This window comes from Corylus avellana, chromosome ca7 (genome assembly GCF_901000735.1).
Source record: "Corylus avellana chromosome ca7, CavTom2PMs-1.0".
NCBI lineage: Eukaryota > Viridiplantae > Streptophyta > Magnoliopsida > Fagales > Betulaceae > Corylus > Corylus avellana.
Genome location: NC_081547.1, coordinates 12,681,402 through 12,699,553, shown reverse-complemented (window position 1 = coordinate 12,699,553; position 18,152 = coordinate 12,681,402). Strand labels below are relative to the sequence as shown.

At 35.6% G+C, this 18,152-nt stretch overlaps 2 protein-coding genes across 4 annotated transcripts in view; both read right to left on the bottom strand.

The window, feature by feature from the left end:
- Positions 1–3,502, bottom strand: part of LOC132188624 (uncharacterized) — a 13,514-nt gene extending 10,012 nt beyond the window's left edge. Inside the window, exon 1 of the mRNA XM_059603137.1 lies at positions 3,331–3,502. The gene's annotated coding sequence lies outside the window, so the exon portion shown is untranslated. The remainder of the gene's footprint in view (positions 1–3,330) is intronic.
- A 769-nt stretch (positions 3,503–4,271) lies between these two features.
- Positions 4,272–13,000, bottom strand: LOC132187191 (myb family transcription factor PHL6). 3 transcript variants are annotated; one of them, XM_059601412.1, is made up of 9 exons: positions 12,802–12,997; positions 12,546–12,660; positions 9,626–10,826; positions 9,104–9,311; positions 8,884–8,960; positions 8,749–8,788; positions 5,495–5,567; positions 5,296–5,365; positions 4,272–4,966 (listed from the first exon to the last, which is right to left on the bottom strand). In XM_059601412.1, exons 3-9 carry the CDS (start codon positions 10,319–10,321, stop codon positions 4,622–4,624), a joined length of 1,509 nt encoding a protein of 502 aa, XP_059457395.1. In that variant the 5' UTR covers positions 10,322–10,826; positions 12,546–12,660; positions 12,802–12,997; the 3' UTR covers positions 4,272–4,621. The 3 variants fall into 3 exon arrangements, with proteins under 3 accessions (XP_059457395.1, XP_059457394.1, XP_059457397.1); XM_059601411.1 differs by having other exon boundaries at positions 12,806–12,997; XM_059601414.1 differs by having other exon boundaries at positions 4,854–4,966; positions 8,749–8,808; positions 12,806–13,000.
- Between the last annotated feature and the right edge of the window lie 5,152 nt (positions 13,001–18,152).

Sequence of the window (18,152 nt, the reverse complement as noted above, 5' to 3'; positions counted from 1 at the left end):
TATATGTATAACCAAGCTCAACAGCTTCAGGCTTGCATTGAAGCACATACACCAAATCACCGTAGAAGAAGAAGAAAAATGCATGTATGTTCAACAGTTTGGGTTGAATGTTTAACAGAAGTATCAATATACATAAGATTTGTAGAAAGTGTGATCTAGAGGAATATTACAGGTGGATCCAAGTGTTGTGATCTTATCAATATTTTACACCCTGAATAATGTCCAGCACCTTAAAAAACTTGGATATGCCTATGAATAAAAATTGGAGCATGAATTTAATAGCTGATCAATATAGAGGGTTTGAATCCAAGCAATTAAGTGATGCTTTAGAAAAAGTATGGTTTTGGTTCAGAAGCATGTAGGTACCACTGAACATCCAAATTTCAAACAATCTAAGAATGGTAACATTCAGATATTTCTTCGATTTCAGCCTTGGCAAATGATAAGACATCAATAATAATTGGTTGATCTACAAACAGAACTACGTCTGACTGAGAGGGTTTAAATTCAAGCAATCAAGTGATGCATTAGAACAAGTATGGTTTGGGCTTAGGGGCATGTAGGTACTACTGAACATCCAAATTTCAAACAATCTAAGGACGGCAAGATTTGCTTTGATTTCAGCCTTGACAAATGATCAAGACTTCAATAATAATTAGTTGATCTACAACCTTGACAAATGATCAAGACATCATAAATTTACTAGCATTTAGTAAGCTTGTTTTAATGCTCAATGGTATTTTGGTAATTATCACATTTTAGGGCTCAATCAAGTTAGCATGCATCTGGTATGTAGGAGTTTGTTGTTTGGTATCTAGACTACTGGATTTGTTTAGGTATTGTTTGAGCCTTGTTTAGTTAGGTCTTTTAATTGTCAAGTAGGATTTTGCTGTCATTTAAATGTTTTTCATTATCTGGTAGTTTTGCTTCTACAGAAGCAGGTCTTGCAGTGGCAATTCAACAATTTAGTTAAAGATAAATTTAGTATGCTTCACACACTTTTAAATGGAAGGAAATAAAGAGAAGATTATAAACTTTTGATAACTTTACCAACTTTCTCCCCAATTCTCACCCTATTATGAAGAGAGTCTAGTGGACAATTGAGGAAAATTCGAATCATACTCTTCCCCCTTTCCTTTCTTGTCTAATCTCAATTACTAACCAAATAATGGAAACGAATAAAAGTTTATAATTCTCTCTTCTTTTCTTTTCTTTAGAAACAAAAAATAATGTCAACCCATCCAAAGACCATACATTTTGTCACAAATCCCTAATAACACCTTATAAACTTACTAGTTGCATAAACCTTAAGATACTGTTGCTCTCCAAATTCTTGCAAATTTTTTCAGTTTCAATTTATCCCTTAAAAGCATAGTCAATCTGAAGGAGGATAGACCGAGGAAATTTTTAATTGTGCATTGTAATGGGCATTAGAAAAGGAAAAGTTATGATTTTAGCATTTGTTGTGGTGAGCGTACTTTGGATTTTGTAGTTTGTGTAGATTGTTTAAGTTGAAGTTAATATTTAATTTGAAAGACTTGGAAAATTGTAAAAAAGAAAAGAAAAGAAAAGGTTGCCAGGTTATTACTAGCAGCAGCAAAGATTTGATGTCTGAAAGGGTGGAAATGTTTGGGGCCTTTGGATTTTCAAAAGGTGTGAGAGAAGAGGTATGATTAGGGGTTGTAATTAGAGAAGAGGAGAGAAGTTCATGGGAATTTTATTTTGCTTTGAACAGTAACCAGTAAATAGTAACAGTTAGTAGAGAAGGAGAGAAAACAATCTAGGAACGTATGCCTCCGATAACATATATGATTGGAGAGAGAACATCAATCTTCCATTATTAAAAACCTGAATCTCTTTGGGGATATATATTATTTAGAGGGAGAGAGAGACACTTTCTTATCCTACTAGCATTAGAATTTCTCAATTGAATTATAACCAAGAAATCTAATAAAACCCAAATAGAAGAATTTAATATAAGAAAATTACCCTAAAAATAAAATCACATAAAGGACTTTTGACGAAATTATTGATATGCTCCCTGCACATAAAAAAACCTACAACTGCTTAAACTAAAAATTGTTTAACTACATACTCGTAATGCCTTGATCTTCAAAACTATACAAAACTTGTCTAAATCTGATGTTGAATGTTAGCCTCTCATATGATAAACTCTAAGTTGCCAAACCTAAAAATTACTCTAAAGACAGCAACTTGAGCATTAGTCCATGTCAGTGTCACAATCTAAATTTAATATATAATTTATAGATCTTTAACTAACCTTCTTAATCATAAACCCTAAAGCTTAAAAGGCTTAGGACACTGATATTGATCGCCAATAGCATTTGATTGAAGGGTTCTCCAAATCAGTTTCAAACCCACATCTCATGCTTTGAGGAAATCTTACTCTTTGTTTGGTGCTTTGCCAAAAAGAAAACGACTTTAGCAATTAATCACTTCATTGTTTTGCATTGACGTAAGATAGTAGTATACCTATAGACAAGAAAGATAATGAGTTTAAATAAGATAAAAGTTTAAGAGAGTTCAAAAGTGGCTCTTTAGAAGACCTCCTTCCTCTTAACCTTGAGAGCATTCTAATAGGGTAGCTAATGGGGACATACCAAAAAAATTAATCTACAACTTGCATGTAAATTTAATCTTCACATTGGGGATGAAAATTTAAGTTAATTGGTGCATAGCACAAAGAGTTAATATACAACTTGCATGTAGATGTAATCTTCACATTGAGGATCAAAATTTAAGTTAATTGCTGTCTCTGCACCCAACAGCATTTGAATTAGAAAATGTCATAGAGGCAAATCATTAGTGCCACAGTTGCCTGAAGATTAAACAACATTCCTTCTCTGATATCCAAGGCATGCACACCAAAATAAGGAGAAAAGAACTCCAAAAATTCAATAAGACGCGCCTTCTTTCAAGTTTCAAGTAAGGATTATAAAGTGTCTTCATCAGTGATAGTTCATAACCCCAATAGTATTTAAAGTTTTCTCAAAGTGAAAATGGGCAGATGCAGTGAAATTCGCCATGTCATCCACCTGAACTAGTTTTATATTTCATATCCACAACACTAACTACGGCTATAACAAAGAGAAAGGAAAAAGTGGCACCTTTAAGTGAAAATAAATAAATAAATCGAACAGAGAGAGAACCCATGAAAACCAAAAGGATGAAACATAAATATTTTGAATTTGTACCCACAAACAATCAATGAGAATTTAGAAGAATTCCATTAGAAGTCAAAGGGAACAAAACATATAATGTATATGCAACAAATAAAACGGATAAGAAAGAAAAAGGGGAAAAGTCTACCTTAACAGAAGCAACAAAGCTCAAGTCTTGAGCAGACAGCGAAAGAGAAAGAACCCTTTACACAATAGTGAATGATCGCGTGAGTGAGCAGCTCAAATTATCATTTCCATTATCATGCATTTCATCATCTTTAAGCACTGCCAGTCTCTTCACTCTGCTCTGTGCGCGCGCGTTTGGCATCGCATTAATCTTCTTTCTTCTTGGCCTTCGGTATTGTCTTCGTTTGGCATTGGAAGCGGCCCCTGATAATCTTTTGACACGTGCTTAGCCCGAATTTGCTCCATCCACTACCCCACGCGCACCCAGCAGCGCGTGCCTCCCAGACTCTATGTTATCAAATTCTTAGTCATTTTATGAGTACAACATTAATTTATATATATATATAAAATTATAATAAAATTTATTATACTACTGCAGCTTTTTTTTTTTTTTCATAAAGATAGAGAAGGAAAAAATTACAGGATCTTTGTCGCTGTTGTAAAGATCCAAGTGAAGATATAAGTTCGAGAGAATATTAAAAAAAATATGGCCTATTTTCACAGGCAAGACTCAAGTCTTCTTACGATTGTATTTTAAATAATATTATTATTTGAAATATGCTAGACTTTTATAGACAAAATGTAAAGTTTTTATTCGATTCTAGCATTTTTCTTATTATTTAGTATTGTGACTTTAACATCAACATTGTGAGATAATTATGAAATAAAAATGAAATATATAGTATTACTCTTCGGTGATTGTCTTCACACCATTATATGCATATACCAACTTGTTATGGATGTGACTTGTGATTGTAACAGTTTTCTTCTCATTTTGTGCAAGCCCTCCAAAGGTTGCTGTTGGGTGTCTGATTTCAGAGTTCCTGCTCACATGGGTGCTAATGGAACTGAATAATGAACCAGCAGCAGGAGTTTGGAAGAAATTCTGAAGGAAACTGTAGAAATCTGGAAAACTAGGATCATATAGTTCACTATACACATTCAAAAGTGAACAAATTTCAGCTGACGATTACAATTTCCACCACTACTGAGAAACAAAGTGGGGGAACTCTAAATATAATAGACTAATTCAGGGAGCAGCCAAAAGGATGAATTTTCCCTTCCTTCCAAAACAGGAAAAATGTCTAAGAGACACAAATCAACCAAATCTAAAAATGTCTATGAGATACAAATAAACCAAATCTAAAAATGTCTATGAGATACAAATCAACCAAATCTCATTTCAGTCACAAGTTTACATGATGGCATTCACAGATTTACAAGAGCTACGGCCATTGGAGGGATGATGGCAGTCATTGCACAGCATCTCCAACTGAGGTCTTTTCTGAACCTGATTCTTGTTTCTCTTCCGGACGGGGCCTTTTTGAGCGTTGTTGTGGCTTCAAATCACTACTATCACTACCTTTATTCTTGGATGGTAGAGATGAAGATGAATCGGTTTTAGATTCAGCTGGATGTGGGGGTGATGCACCAGCTGACGGAGAAGAAAGCCGTGGTTCAGGATCTTCGCATGGATTAGTCGGGGATGACAAGGTTTGAGGAGAAATTAAAGCAATGCCAGCCTTCTGTTGTTCATCCAAGATCTTTTGCAAGTACCTTGCGTGTTCTTCTATGCGTAACTGGAGGGTTCTTTGAACCTGTATATGGATATAGAAACAATAAGAAGAATTCAAACAAGGGAAAAAAATTATACTACATTCCTTAAGAGTTAAATGCGCAGAGATTACAAATTTTCTTTTTCTTTCTCTCAATAAGAAAAATTGAAATGACACAGAACTAGCGGAGTATAAGGAATAGATAAACAAGAAAAAAAAATCAGTTTGCAAGATGGAGTGACAAAGAGAGAGCGAGAGAGTGCGATACAGCCAGAAAATTAAATATAAAACTTATAAAATTTATGGCTACATGACATAATTGAAAAGGAACCAAGAGAATGTCAGATTTCTAAGATAAGCATGAATCAAACCTCAAGCTGTTCATGCAGCTGTTTCTGAACTTCCATTTGCATACGAAGCGCCTCAGTGATTTGAATGCTCCTATCAGAGAGTCACAACACAAAATAGAAAATTTCACATGTTTGACAGAAGAAAACAAGAAAAAATATAAATACTACACACAATCACACCCATCGATATTAATAAACAAAAATGATAATAATTATTGACCCTTTTCTGCGTCCATCACTTTCATTGCTAGTTGAAGTTGCTTTCTTTTCTTCGGAGCTAGAAGCCGCCTTCTCTGGAGACAAAAAAAAAGGGCAAGAAAACAGTAAATTCTCTGCAAGATACAGTTAACTGCCATATTCAAATGCAGATATAAGCTTTTATGAGCTGGTATCAAAATCATGGTGGAATATAGAACTCTGTAATGACGTTGATACCAGATAAACAGCCAATGCAGTGTTTTTTTTTTTTTTTTGAATAAGTATTCGAATTTTATTAAGAACCAAAAGCACACCCAAGTACATGGAACATATACTTGAGAAACACCTAACGAAGAAAAGAAAAAAGATAAAAAAAAAAAAAAAAAAAAAAAGTATGAAAACAATCAAAGGCAACTATCCAATAAAAAGGGAATTTAAGAAGGGAGCCTTTAACTCCGACAGCATCCTCTCTCTCTCTTCAAAGCTTTAGTCATTTTTTTCTCTCCAAATACACCACCGCAAGCAGAGCAGAATCATCTTTCAGATAGCTCCACTTTGAGGGCTACCAAACTTCCCTCTCCAACAAGCAAAGAGATCTCTCACTCGACGGGGCATGACCTAAGCTAAACCGAACAAGCCAAAGACAGAGTTCCATAAGGCACTAGCTGTCTTGCAATGGAGTAAAAGGTGATCAACTGATTCCACATTCTTCTTGCACAAGCAGCACCCATCTACCACAATGACACAGCCACTTCCTCAAGTTATCCAAAGTGAGGATCTTTACCTAAAGCGGCCAACCAAGTGAAGAAAGCTACTCTCAAAAGGGCCCTACTCCGCCAAATACACCTCCAAGGGAAATGAGTACTATCATGGGGCATTAAGACATTATAGAACGTTCTTATCTCAAACTACCTTCTCTTGGAGGGAATCCAATAAAGCTTGTCTATACCATTTTGTCTCAATTTGATGGAATACAACTTATCAAAGAACGAAGTAAAGAATTCCAACTCCCAATCATGCTCTTCTCTAACAAAAATGACATTAAACTGAGAAGAGCCATTAGAGAACTGAAGATGATCTGCCACAGATGCATCCCTAAGGCAGGCAATGCTAAACAACTACGAATACACTCCCTTAAGGGGTTGCTCCCCACACCAAACGGAATGCCAAAAACTAACCTTGGAGCCGTCCCGTGCCTCAAATCTAGTAAAACTAGAAAACTCCTCCCAGCCTCTCCTAATGAATTTCCAAAGACCCACCCTATACGTCCCATTGACTCCATTAGAGTACCTTCCACCCCACTGACTAAATATTTAAGGTCCACTTCCAATCTCCATATGGCCTTTCTCCCATGACCATAACGCTATAACCACTTCCCCAAAAGAATTTGGTTGAACATGAGCAAAGTTCGAACCCCCCAAACCCCCCTCAGGAATTGGAGAACACATCTTTGACAAGCTTACCTGGTGAAATTTGACTTCTTCGCCCATACCTGGCCCACAGAAAATCCCACTATAATTTCTCAATTCAGATAGCTACGCTAGCCAGGAGGGGAAACAAAGACATAAAGTAGGTAGGCAAATTAGGCAATGTGCTCTTGATCAAGTTAATCCTATCCCTTTAGACAAGTACAACGCTTCCAACTAGCCAATGACATTCAATCTTCTCAATAATGCCATCACAAATATATTTGGTTTTGAAAGAAGCACCCAACAGAAGACCTAAGTACTTCATAGGCAATGAGGAATCCCCATATCCCAAAATCCTAGCCAAACCTTCTACATTATTGACATTACCAACATGAACTGATTTTGATTTAGCCAAATTAATTTTCAACTCCGATACAACTTCAAAACATAAGAACAAACATCGCAAAAGACAAAGGTTATCTGGGTCAGCCCCACAAAATTAAAGTGCCATCTGCAAATAAAATATGGCATATATCAATCCAACCATCATTCCCAATCCCCATAGAAAGCGAGACAACAAGCCCCCACTCACTGCAGCAGAGATCATCTTACCCAATGCCTCCATAACAATGATAAACAGAAATGGAGACAAAGGGTCCTTCTATCTAAAGCCACGAGAACTACTAAAAAAACGGAGAGTGTCATTCACCAATACAAAAAAAGGCACCGAAGAGATACAATGAGCTATCCAAGTATACCACTTCCCTCTAACTCAGGCCAATGCAGATTTTGATGCACAATCTTAATTTTTGGTGAGTAGTCTAATCATCAAGATGGTCAAACAGGTCTATTATTAAGAAGCCAATTGCTTAGAGAGAGAGAGAGAGAGAGGCTCTAATTTCCACATACTTATAACATATCACCCCTTCCAAAATTTCACCAAGTAAACCCCCTTAAACAAGGAACATAAAGTTGGGTATCCAAGAAATAAAAGGTTCACAAGATACACGTCTTTATAGGCACTGCATTATATGAAACCTAGGAGCAGAGCCAACAATGCGCATTAAAAATAGAAGCATGTATAACTCAATTTGCAAGAGAACCCCCATGATTTGAAGAAGAGAACTAAATTTCAACATGAATAATATTCGTAATATCTACTATTCTTATTATGGTATGCTTAACTCTTATTATTGCTGTTGTTGTTGTATAGGATAAACTATGATGGGATGACCCCCCATATGGGGTTTCACCTATTTTTGTATTTATTGGTAAGATTACTTGTATATTGAAGCCATTTAAATGAATCTATAAATAATATACATAGGCATCTTTTAAATTTGGATTGAACTAGTGGCTCTAAATGGTTTATTTTTTCTACTTGAATTTGAATGTGGATAGCAATGCATATCTGAAAAAAAGAAAAATAGAGAACCTATGTTTTTGCAGAAAAAAACATTTAAATTATTTTCTTTTCATTTTTTTACCTCCCTTAGAATCCTAATACTTTTTTCTGATCCCGATAAGGTATATGGTCAAGGAGCATAGCAGATGGACATTTCTAGTAATACATCAGCAGGAGTGGAAAAAAGGAAAATAAACTGCTAAGGCAATATAAGGCATGGAAAAATTTGAATTCAAACATGAAGATGCTGATTACACTGCACAGGATGGATTTTGGGCTGATGAAATCACCCTTCCTGTTCTTATGGAGGGAGGAGGTGACATCTGAGTTAGAGCTCATTGGCAACAAACGTTGCCAGAACTGAATAGATGAGATGTTTATATTGACATTGTCCATAATTTTTCAGTGATGATGACCTTGATGAACATACACATCAATTTATTTCTATTTTATGTTCCTTACCTTCTTTTTTCTCTGGCATATACTTGGCAAGTCGGTATTTCTGCAAAGACATTTGACAACCTAGGCTCAATATGAATGGTAGCTCATTCAACATTCATACTTGGTTCAGCAGTACATGTTAATGTGAATAAGTACCTGTAAGTGACTTTTCACATGGTAGATGGTCAAACCTTCGACATTCATAAGCTTTAATACACCCTTTGGAGTAGCCTCTGCATTTGAAACCAAATAAATTAGACTAGCACACAATTAGAAAGATGGCAGAACTTTCAAAATTTTCATAACAGTTCATAAGATTGAGCGTTGTTTTCACAGCCCCACTTGTATAGTAGAGTAGACCAAATAGCTTCCTTACTTTCAGCCCCATCAAGCTTCTTGACAGCCTCCACAAAACACTCATGCAGCTCAGGCGTCCATCTCATTCTTGGCTTGTGCACAGTGGCTGATCCAGGAGATGGCTGACTTGAAAGATCATCAAGAGTTGGCACCACAGAGAGACAATTCTTATTGCATGTCAATCCTATGGCTGGTTTTGGTGAATCTTGAGGTGTTTCATAAATTTCCTAGATGTGCAACAATACCAAAAGCAAGGACTAGTGAGTAAAAGAATATGCAGCAGTCCCAACTGGCACATACATATGGGGTATGGATGCATGAGTGAATTGGCCCCTCAAGATTTTCTACTTGACTCAAAAAGAAAAAGCACATCACTCATTCCATTCTTTTGGATTAGAATAAAAGTTTGGTGCAAGTGCCAGAAGTTAAATTATTTGACCAATCAAGTCTGACATCCTTAGCATCTACATGGTACTGTAGTGTAAAACAAAATTTCAGTAAATCAATAGAATGTAATTAGTGATGGTTGCAATGTACGTACATCAAGCCTGGGATTTTCTCCATGGTCAGTGATGGCTATGTCAAGTTCATCAGACAAAAACTGTAGATCCAGTTGCTCTGTATATGCTAGACCATCATCGCTTGCACAATTTACACCATGAAAGCTACTCCCAGAAGCATCTCCAGGAAAATTTAGAAAGTCTCTCATAAGAGCCTCTGAATGCTCCTCATCATATTGACTGTCTATATCCTCACCGAAAAGCAACGGAGCTTTTGTTGAATCAACAGCAGAAATGGACTGGTTGTAGGATGGAGGATGTGGAAGAAAAGGCAGATTTCCAAGCTGCCAATGGGACTCAGAGCTTGATGAAGAAGACTGGTATAAACTGGTGCAGAACACAGACGAACGCGAAAATGTGCTCTTAGAATTTTGGACGTGAGAACCAGGAGACAGAGGATTATTTGGTCCAGATTTTAACAAATACTTTTGAGGTTGGCCACTAGATCCTTGTGTATGAGTAGAACTAAGAGATTCAGTTCGTATGAAAGGTGAAGGACGTGAATAGGAACACTCACTAGCCAATAAATTTTTGCCTTCCGATTCCACCGTCAAAAAATTATGCACTGGGGAGAGGGTACCATAATATGACTGTGCGACTCCTCTGGTAGCCTCACTTTGTTTGGCAGATATTACACTATTGTGATTCATGGTCTTAGATGGCAGCCCAACCTTCATCCACTTATGAAATTGACAAATGCAATATAGCACGACTCTATAGATGAATTTTGATGATGGAAATTGATAAAAGTAATCTTAGATACAAGGATAGAATTTTGAAGGGCTGTTGAGAGTGAGCAAACATGAGATACCGGTGCATTAAAATGAAAAAAGATGCATTCAAAGTTTAAGTTTCAATTAAGTTATGATCCTCTAAAACAGTCACATAAAGTCTACATCTCTATGGAGAAAAAATAAATTCTTTTCCCCCCAAAGCAGAAACAAGAAGTCACATCTCAAGGCCAAGATTAAGATTCTGCTAGGCTACTTCTTTAAATAGAGTAACTGGGTATTTGCATGATATTTGCTTATTTGGACAACTAAAAACATTCAACCAGTAACTGTTTCCTTTCAATTGTAGGAAGTGATCAAATCCACAAAGTAAACCATTGACTTGAAGGCCAAAGGAACCTTGTAAAATCCAAATCATCAACTAATGGATACAAAGAAACATGTCCAAGACCTGCAAAACAGACCACCAGTTGAGTGATCAGCCATGTGCCAACCAGTAAAATCAAGACATCACATTATGATAACATCAGTCTAATCATTTAACACATAAGATAGAAGTTGGTTAACATTCGCTCCTAGAAGGTTATGTTATGAGAAAGCGGGCCAACAATGTAGATTAAACATCCACACAGTGACAATTTCATGGGTAATATAGTGGTTAAAAGAACATGATTGAACCACAAACAAAATCACTTCAGCAGCTAATTTAATTTGCACAAACCACAGGTTCAAAATGCTATAAGTATATTTTGATAGTGCAATAACACCAAGTTCCCCATTAGCAAAATGCTACAAGCAGGATACTAATATAAGCAAGCCACCACAAGACCCCCTTCCTGGTCACAAAGAAAATACTGAAACTATTACCTATTCAATTACAGTACTTAATGATGAGTTCATGCCAAACGGATCAAATCTGGAATGGCACATATTGGAGTCTAATCAACACCCAGCTCATTTGTGATAAAAGTTGTAAAGCGGCAACCCAAAACAGAGCCGCTGGACAAAACTCCGAGGGATTCTACCGGTGGGACTGCATGTTGACTCAGAGAGTTGCCAACTCTTGGAGGCAATGCTTTATGGTTTATGCAGGAACACAAGGATTAATGAAAACCATTAATGATATTGAGGTACAAATTTTCTATCAGAATCCGGCTTTGCAACACTTGTCATAACTGTAGGCTGTGGCATTGACATCTAAAACCTTTTCTACTAGGATCTGCAAGCTTTTTGTGTCAACACATCAAATCAATATCCTAGAGCATTTTTTTTTTTCTTTTTGAACCGTGGATTGAAACAATTTGCCACACTGTTGGACCATGGGATTCCTTTTGTAGCTCCAAACTGTCCACACAACTTAGCATGTCATCTAACGTACATATAATATTAACACTCAAAAATTTTCAGTCGTACTGTAATTGAGACATGCAGTCAAAAGCAAAATCTTTGACAATCTTGATACTTCAGACAGCAAACACCCCTCTTTAACTCCATTCATGGAACCCCAATCACAAAAAGAGGGCATACTTTCATTTTTCCCAAAAAAAGAATGTTACACCGTTGAAGTGTGTCAACCACTTAGCTAAAAACTTTAAAAAAAAAAAAACAAATCAACAAGTCATAGACTGCTTAAACAGTCAGATGGTTTCCCCGACAGGCGACAGCCAATTGTTTCCAAATCGTGCAAGTGTCCGCTACATGCACTGATCAAAAATCAGCTTGAAGACTAATTTGGTGAAGCATTTAATGGGTCAATCTTCAGTGTCCATTCCACTAAAGGGTAAAGCGTAATCACAACCGAGATTTTTGCATTTTGATTCACCAAACAACATAGCTTGTTCAAAAAAAAAAAAATAGAAACAAAACATTAACCACATAGACAAAGCACCTAGAATTAGAGAAAATATCAAGACCCAGAAGAAATAAAAGTTCAAAAAACCAATTAGACACCACCAAAACCTTTTAAGGAAACTTCTTGAATGCAAACTGAACACCCACATAAAAGAAAACAAAGAATATAGATTTACACAAACGAAAAAGAAGAAGAAATTGTTGAACTCCAAGGCCAGAACAAGTGATGCAGATGGGGTCACGCTGCATCAGCAAGCGACAGTGACAACCCAAGACTAACCCGGAGGCTGTACTTTTACATCGAAAGAAAGAGACTGACCTGGGAAAGATCATGCAGAGTATAACAATGGAGATAGATCTCGTTCTTCAAAACTCTCTGGAGAGAGAATGGCATGCGTGTGTATACATGTTGCTTTGAACTTTGAATCTAACGTCTGAACCAAAACAAACAAAATAATTGAGGATTCGGAATCTGATGATATCAAATAGCAATAGGCTTGCTATGTCCACTAATATATATTACGCCTATAAAATTGCCTCGAGGAAATAAAATAATAAAAAGATATGTATTGCACTGACGTTTGATGTTGTACTCCGGTACTGATGTTGTAGGATAAAAATATAAAGCATGTCTTTCTGAATTCTAAGCCGCCGCCGCTGCTGCTGCTGCGGCTGCCAGATGGTGTTAAGCTCTTAGCCAGATAGCCTCAAATGATGTCTCAATAGCCTCTCGCGGCCTTTGATTCTGATTTGCTGATGCTCCAAATCATTATTTTCAGCAAAATGATGGCAGCTGAAGTGATATTGAAGAGGTCCCACTTCTCAGCCACATCATGCTACGCGCTTTCTGGGGTAAGGTTGCCCACGTTCCAATGGGAGCTACTGGACTACGCTACATCGTCACCTCTCCATTTGTCTTGTAATTTACTCTCTCTCTCTCTCTCTCTCTACAATTTTCCTGTATCATTTTCTGTGTAATTTTAAGAAGAAAATTCACTTTTGTTTTTTAATTCCAACACCAATATTTAAAACTTTATTATGTACCCCTTTAATATTCTAAAAATTTGTAATTAACTCTCTCTCTCTCTCTGTTACTAATTATTGTGTAAGTAGACAAAAATGACATCCCATGCATTTTATGTGAGATTTTTATGTTGTGTTTTCCAATTTACACTCAACCTAGCTAGTGAAATGACATAATTGCCCCTCATAAAAACCCAACACCTGTTTTGATTTTTTTCTCGTCAATTTTGAACAGTCTTTTGGTTCACATGACTCAATGTGACCCATTTTGTCCAATTGTTCCACCACACGCTAAGATCCATTCGAAGTTTCATGAAGTTGATGATTCATGATATGGAGTCGGCAAACTGGGATCTCGACGCCTCCGTCAAATTCATCGACCCCAATGCCGTTTTCACGAACCCAAGCCATCGGTTCTTCACTTTCGAATCCTTCGCCTGCATAACCATGTTGGAAGATGCAACATAAAAATCTAACGTGAGACACACGTGATGTTATTTCCGTCTACTTATACGGCAATTAGTAACAGAGGTGTTAATTATAAATTTTTGAAATATTAAGGAGATACATTACAAATTTTTAAACATTAGGATTCAAATTAAAAAATACCTCAAACTTCATGAAAGTAAAGTAAATTTTTCCCGAAGAAAATTATTAAATTAGTCACCATTTTGAGAAGAAATTATTAAATTGGTCACTGCTTTGTAACTCTTGGTCAAATCCTTCCTTGGAGTTTAAATTCTCTCTCATTATTACTTGTGCTTTGAACGGTTATTATTATTTCTTTTTAACAAATTTGAAACTTATTCATAATCTCATAAGATCAAAACCATTAAGGAGTGGGACTTTTTAATTCTTCCCTCCTTACAATACCACAGATATTAGGTAGAATTTCTTTTAACCATATGATATCTATGACATGGGTGATAGCCTCTTTTGCTAGTTTATTGGCAACAGAATTGGCACTCCGTAAAACATGAAGTCCCCAATGAACGCAAGTCAGATTGTATACCCTTCACAAAGTGTCCATAGCAGCTCTTATAGGGCATCGACGAATTTACCGCTTTTACAATCTACAGGGCATTCCCTTAGAAGTTTTGGTATTTTATTTGTTTGGAATGTTTTTATTGGATTTGTGTTTATGGTTGTGATTGAGAAATGGAAATAAAAAGTGAGCAGGGAAAGTTGTTGAGATATTGTTGGGGTTATGATGGTGGTGTTGGTATTTGTGTTGTTGTGTTTGAAGTTGTGAGTGTGTGTTATTTTTTAGAGAATGGAGACAGGGAGTGGTTGGAGTTTTGTTTACAAAGGGTATGTTGTTGCCGGTGGAATTTGATGATGTTTGGAGACGATGTTTGAGTTAGTTTTGAGAAGTTAGTTGAGGAAGGGGAGAAAAAGGTTGGTGAAACACTAAACGATTGATTTGATCAATCGAAGTTGGTGTTGATTGATTGAACCTATAACAGAATGTTCAATAGATCCCTCGATCGCAAGTCGATCAATCGAACTAGCCATAGATAGGTTCGATCAAACCTTCAATTGTAGTTTGGTCAATCAAAATTGTTAGCTTTTAAGGGAAAACTTCACTAAGGACCCCCAAACTTTCACCTGTTTTGAAATATCTCCCATGAACTTCAAAATCTCTCAATTTAGTTCCCTGAACTTTCAATTGCTTTCAATTTGGACCCCTCTGATAGATTTTAAACGTCACATGACGTTTATACTCCTGACTTTTGTATAAAATTCCAACTTCTAAAACATTTTTTTATTTAAAAAAACAAAAAACAAAAATCAGGGATATTTTGGTCTTTTTTTGAATTTTTAACGGCTAAAATTAACAGAATTGTCCAAATTGAGAGCAATTGAAAGTTCAGGGAACTAAATTGAGAGATTTTGAAGTTCAGGAGGTATTTCAAAATGGGTGGAAGTTTGGGGGTCCTTAGTGAAGTTTCCCCTTAAGAAAAAGAGGAAAATGAAGATGTTCATTAAGAAAATGGATTGTAAGGCTTGAATTAGAGGCTCCGTTTACTTCGACGTAAAATGGTTTTCATTGAAAAATATTTTCAGGAAAGCTATTTTTCCTGAAAATGTTTTCTGTCGAAAACATTTTACGGCGTTTACCATGTACACAGAAAATATATATTTTTTTTTTATATTTTTTTTTTCCAATAAGGTCCCCACTCGGACCTGCATGGAACTTGTTCGAGACCCCGCATGGACCTGCCCTGGACCCCGTCGGGACTTGTCCGGGACCTCGCTCGGTGGGGTCTCGGGCAAGTCCTAGGCGGGTTCCGGTCAAGTCCCGGTCAGGTCCCGGGCAAGTCCTGGTCAAGTCCGGGCAGGGTCCTAGGCTGGTCCTAGGCGAGTCCCGGTCAAGTCCTGGCAAAGTTTTGGGCGGGTCTTGGCAAAGTTAATCGATTTAAGAATAAAATGCTCATAGTCGGAAAATGGTTTATGATTTTGAAAACCGTAAACTATTTTCCAGAAATTAAAGAAAAAATTTCGGTCAAAAAGAAAATATTTTCCGTTGACTACTATTTTACGTCGAAGTAAATACCATAAAATGTGGAAATCATTTTCTGGAAACCATTTTACGTCGAAGTAAACGGAGTCAGAAGCAAAGGACTAGTGGATCCTTTACATTGGAATTAATAAATTATTAATTACATAATAGAATTTAGGGCTTGTGGTTAAATCCCAACTAGCGAGTGCGTAAATTTTGCAATCGACGGATGAAACATTACATATAAATAGTAACAAGGGATTAAAACGAACAATGTAAGTAAAATCACTTCGAAAATAGATAAAAGTTTATTGCATGAGATTGTTAATGAAAATGAAAGGTTTCTTAAAGCATTAAATGGTATGATTTTCTTTCATGATGGAATTAATGGATCCGTTTCCAGATAAAATAAAGGTTATATGATGATTTCATCTTAGTATGAAATGTTTATAGAAAAGCTACATGATGATTTCATCATAGCATGATGTAGAAAAAAGGCACATGCTTATCACGATATGAAAGTTAAGATATTTTATGTTATGGAGGGTTATATATGTTATGTAATGTTAAATATAAGAATATGCACCATGTTTAGAATGCAGACTTAACCCCATGACGGTATGTACGATTTATGGTTATCCTATAATGGGGTCTTGGTATGATTTACGGTAATCTTATAGTAGGGTTCATGTATGATGCATGGCCACATGGACATACTATGATGTTCTATGTACTGCACCAACATCCATTGTATGAGTACGATGATATTATGTTAGTGAAAGTTACCGAATCCCGTTGGTGAAAGTTATGTTTATTATGAAGAAATATTTTATTTTAAAATAAATATTACATGTTATTCTCTAATATAATAGTAAAAATTATCATTATATTAAATATATAAGTTAATCCCTCCAAAATTAACTAATAATTTTGACATTAAAGAAGACTTGATTCAACGTTTATGTGAATTCTCGTAACAATCACATAATGATTGATGCATGTCACGAGATGTGTGCTAAAGAGGCTTTTATTTAAATAATGGCTTATAATAATAAATTAATAAAACAAAAACAAAACAAGAAGAATGCGTTGGGCCTCCCCACCAATGCGTTTTCCTCCGTCAATTGAGTAAAGTGGTGGGTTACTCCTACTTGGGTGATCTTTTGTCTGACGTCACACTGATTAAGCCCTCTCTTGTCCCCATTAAACAACTCCTAATATAAAACGGATCTGCACACGCCCGTTTGGCTCAAGTTTAATTAATTTGGCACCTTAGCGGCGCCCATCTTTCTTCATCTCAATTTTTGTTGTGTCACTTGACTCACTTGTGTCGCTATTTGCCGAGGCTGCATGCAAGCATATAGAATTATAGATACCTGTTGCAGTTGAACGCATCTAATCATGTTTATTCATCTAATAATTATGCATTATAAAGATTAATAAAATATAAATTAATATATATGGGTATTTTTTAAATGTCACGAACCAAAGAAAATAAAAATAAAAAAGAGTAATGAAATCTAAATTATGGACCGTGTAGAGTTATTTATTACAGCGTGACTTTGATTGACTTGTTTGGAAAAAAAAAATTAAAATATATAGGAAAAATTATATTTTACCCTTTTAAAGTTTGGGGTGATTTGCAATTCGATCTCTAAAATTTTAATTTTGACAATCCGCCTCTCTAAAGTTTTAAATTTTTGCAATTTGACCAATTGTATCCAAAACTTCCCATATTGCTTCTAATTTTTATTAATTTATTTTTTTAAAAAAAAATCGGGGTGGCTCCATCTGGCCATTTTTGCACCCCCTAAATTTGTTTTTTTTTATTATTATTATTATATATAAAAAAAAATAAAAATTATGGGCAGTATAAACATTTTTGAATAATATTGGTCGAATTGCAAAAATTTGAAACTTTGGGGGGGTGAATTGCCAAAATTGAAACTTTGGAGGTCGAATTGCAAATCGCCCCAAACTTATGGGGTAAAATGTAATTTTCCCAAATATTTATTATTGCCTTATTAACATATTCCTTGAAACAATAAAAAATGAAAAAATAAAACAAAAGAATGAAAAGGGTGACAATATTTTATAAATCTTGTATTTTTTTTTTTTTTTTTTTTTTTTAACTGTAGAGGAGCTGAAGGATCATTTTAATAAAGGTACTGAAAAATACATAGACCAAATTTACCACTTTTGAAAACTTGGAGGACTTTTTTGTTAAAGTGAAAAACCACATAAATAAAAATTAAACTAAACCCTGACTTTCAACTTGTTTTTTCAAACAAGTCAATCACAGAGTCACCCTGTAATAAATAATTTTTCACCACATTTTAATTAACCTAATAATTAAAAATGCCCATATTAATTGAATAGGTCAACTATTTAAAAAATTAT

Bases quoted from the DNA above. Each gene is read 5' to 3' on its own strand.
- LOC132187191 (XM_059601412.1), bottom strand. From the start codon at position 10,321: ATGAAGGTTGGGCTGCCATCTAAGACCATGAATCACAATAGTGTAATA. The intron at 5,568-8,748 runs GTAAGGAACATA...TTTTGTCTCCAG, and splicing joins TATGCCAGAGAAAAAAGAAG to AGAAGGCGGCTTCTAGCTCC. The intron at 5,366-5,494 runs GTCAATAATTAT...ACTCTCTGATAG, and splicing joins AGTGATGGACGCAGAAAAGG to GAGCATTCAAATCACTGAGG.